Source organism: Vulpes lagopus, chromosome 11 (genome assembly GCF_018345385.1).
Source record: "Vulpes lagopus strain Blue_001 chromosome 11, ASM1834538v1, whole genome shotgun sequence".
Taxonomy (NCBI): Eukaryota; Metazoa; Chordata; class Mammalia; order Carnivora; family Canidae; genus Vulpes; species Vulpes lagopus.
The window spans coordinates 63,591,678-63,594,966 of NC_054834.1; the positions used below are offsets into that span (position 1 = coordinate 63,591,678).

At 37.6% G+C, this 3,289-nt stretch overlaps 1 protein-coding gene across 1 annotated transcript; it reads left to right on the forward strand.

Annotated features, from left to right (window-relative positions):
* Positions 1-1,811: 1,811 nt before the first annotated feature.
* Positions 1,812-2,780, forward strand: LOC121471599 (olfactory receptor 5M11). The gene has a single exon (XM_041722393.1). The coding sequence runs from the start codon at positions 1,812-1,814 to the stop codon at positions 2,778-2,780; it is 969 nt and encodes a 322-aa protein (XP_041578327.1).
* Positions 2,781-3,289: the final 509 nt, after the last annotated feature.

Below are 3,289 nucleotides of genomic sequence, written 5' to 3' on the forward strand. Positions count from 1 at the left end.
AAACTCCATTTTCCTAATTTTTCTCTTATAACACAGCTGTTTGAATCACCATTTACTTACTTTCACTACTCTGTGTCTCTGTCCACTAGATGTGAATGCCAGAAGGGCAGGGATTTTTGAAGAGTCTATTCATTTTGGTATCTATAGGGCTTAATCACATGATATGTTGAGTATCAATAAACACTTATTTTATGAACATCTTGTTTGATGTCCACAATGACATTACAAGCAAGCAGAACATATGTAATCATTTCCATTTACAAATGAGGAAATGAAATAACTTATGGATGAGGATCATTGCTCATTATCAGTTACTGTTATTGGTATATTCAACAAATGTAAAGTACTTAACCTTCTAGGTAAAGGAGATAAAGTGCAAAAAGACATTGTCATTGGCTCTCTAAAACTTAGACTAAAGTAAGTGTCAGTGACTCATTTTGAAATAAGATAAGAATTGGACAGATTTTTAAAAATTGAATATGAGAGAAAGGGCAAAAAAAAAAAAAGCATTTGAGAGAAAGGAAGAGAAACTTAAGCACTAATTATGATGTTAAAGGAGAGCTACAAAGAGCTACAAAGCCATAGGGATTGCCATACCTCTAGGTAGATACAAGTTGTGATTAACAACTTAAGTACTAACTATGCGAACCTTGTTTTTTTATTGACACATTACGTCTTTGCTGTAGACTGTTCACAAAATACTGAGTGAGAATTCATTTGATCTGGTGATTCTTTGTTCATTTATTTTCCTTAAGTTTATTAGACCACTGTGACTGTGCCTTTTAAAATTGTGAATCTGGGAACATCTGCTTTATAACCTCCTGGATGATTGTTACATATGAAGATCTCCACATCCCACATAAAAGGTTCTGAAGCAAACTTTCTGTGACTTTTCTTGATTAAGAAGTTTTCCAAGCAATTTCTTTGTACATTAAAATTCACAAAGCTCTTAATTCTCCTCAGGAAATGACATCATGACAAGCTCCATGGGGATACAGAGATGATTAAAATACTTGTAAGTAGTCCATTTTTCATGTTTACCCTATTTTTTTCTTTTCTTTTTAAAATTTGACATAAATATGTACTTAGAAGTCAGAGTACACAGGGCATTTGGGTGGCTCAATCGGTGGAGCATCTGACTCTGTATTTCAGCTCATGTCATGATCTCAGTATTATGAAATTAAGCCCCTCATTGAGCTCTGTGCTCAGCATGAGGTCTACTTGAGATTCTCACTCTCTCCCTCTGCCCCTACACCGCCTGCCACCTTCCATGCTCTCCCCTCTTTAAATAAATACAATCTTAAAAAAAAGAAAAAGAAAAAAAAAAGAGAAGTCACAGGGCAATAATGAGCTAGACTTTGTCCTTGCCCCTGAGGATGGAATATACAAGGAGTGGAAAGTAGACACATTATGGAGATGTAATGTGCTACAGAATGAATGTGTGCTGGAATCATAAAGCCTACTGAGCCTAATAGCATAGGGAGAATTTGAGAGGCAAAAAATATTGCAGGGAGAAAGGATATGTAGCTCGGTTGTATGTATAGATATAAGAATAGGTGTAAGTATAGTACCTATAGGTATAGCTATAGGTGTAACTGTAGGTATCTAAATAGAGAAATATAATGGCAATTCAGTATAAAGACAAATTAAATAATGTATTAGTAGGAGTACAAGTCTGTTTATGGTAGTATTCATTTTGAAAGACACATGGAAGAAATGAGAAAAATCATTTCAATAGTCAGTAATATGATTTATACCTTCCTGTGTGCGTTATTTCTATTGTTTCCAGTGCAGGTCCAAACTCTCAGAAAATGTCCATCACAAATGATAGTGCAATAAGAGAATTCATTCTCCTGGGGCTCACAGATCGTCCCGAGCTCCAACCTCTCCTCTTTGTGCTGTTTCTGGGTGTGTACCTTGTCACCCTCTTGGGCAACCTGGGCATGATGGTATTAATCAGGCTGGACTCCCGCCTTCACAAACCCATGTACTTCTTCCTCACTAATTTGGCCTTTGTAGACTTGTGCTACACCTCAAATGCAACCCCGCAGATGTTGACTAATTTTTTATCAGAGAAGAAGACCATCAGTTTTGCTGGCTGCTTTGCGCAGTGTTACATTTTCATTGCACTTCTCCTCACTGAGTTTTACATGCTGGCAGCAATGGCCTATGACCGCTATGTGGCCATATGTAACCCTCTACATTATAGTATGAAAATGTCCAGGCGTGTCTGCATCTGCTTGGCCACATTTCCTTATGTCTATGGATTCTCAGATGGGCTCTTGCAGGCTATCTTGACCTTTCGCTTGAACTTCTGTAGATCCAATGTCATCAACCACTTCTACTGTGCTGACCCGCCACTGATTAAGCTTTCTTGCTCTGATACTTATGTCAAAGAGCATGCCATGCTCATATCAGCTGGCTTCAATCTCTCCAACTCCCTCAGCATCATCCTGGTATCCTATGCTTTCATTATTGCTGCCATCCTCCGGATCAAATCAGCAGAGGGAAGACAGAAAGCATTTTCCACCTGTGGTTCCCACATGATGGCTGTGACCTTATTTTATGGGACGCTCTTCTGCATGTATGTAAGACCACCAACAGATAAGACTGTCGAGGAATCCAAAATCATAGCAGTCTTCTACACCTTTGTGAGTCCAGTGCTTAATCCACTGATATACAGTCTGCGGAACAAAGATGTAAAGCAAGCCTTGAAGAATGTCCTCAAAAGAAATATGGTCATTAAGATGAGACTGCCTCCAGTTTCCAATAAATCATAACTAAACCTTTGGCTCAAATATCTTTGCATTCTGATGATGTATTTTTATATTCTCTATGAATATTCTCAAATATCTCATCTAAAAGTCTCAGGTCTGGAAAAAAATGTCCTTCACTTACTAATCTAATCCCTCAACAAGCGATCCACTGAGCAGCAGCAACAGCATTATCTTGGGGTTTGTTAGAAATTTAGCACCACATTCTGTACTTAGATCCACTATTTCCAATTCTGGGTTTAAATCAAATCATAAGTGAGTTGTAAGCACATTAAATTTGAGGAGCAGTGTTCTAAGTGAAAATTCCCACTTGATGTGGCATGGAACATTCCTGTGTTCTTATTGTTTCCAATGATTAACAGGCTAAAGATACTCTCAGCTCAATTCCTTGGATTTATTCTATTCTTATTCCCATCTATCTTTTGAGACTAGGAGTCTTTTTGAAACACATTCTTCTGTATGTCTCTGAGTTACTAAATAAAACCAAAAATCATAAGTCATGATAGTGGTTCCTG

What these genes read in the sequence shown, in the direction of transcription:
- LOC121471599 (XM_041722393.1), top strand. Translation starts at nt 1,812, where the DNA reads ATGTCCATCACAAATGATAGTGCAATAAGAGAATTCATTCTCCTGGGG.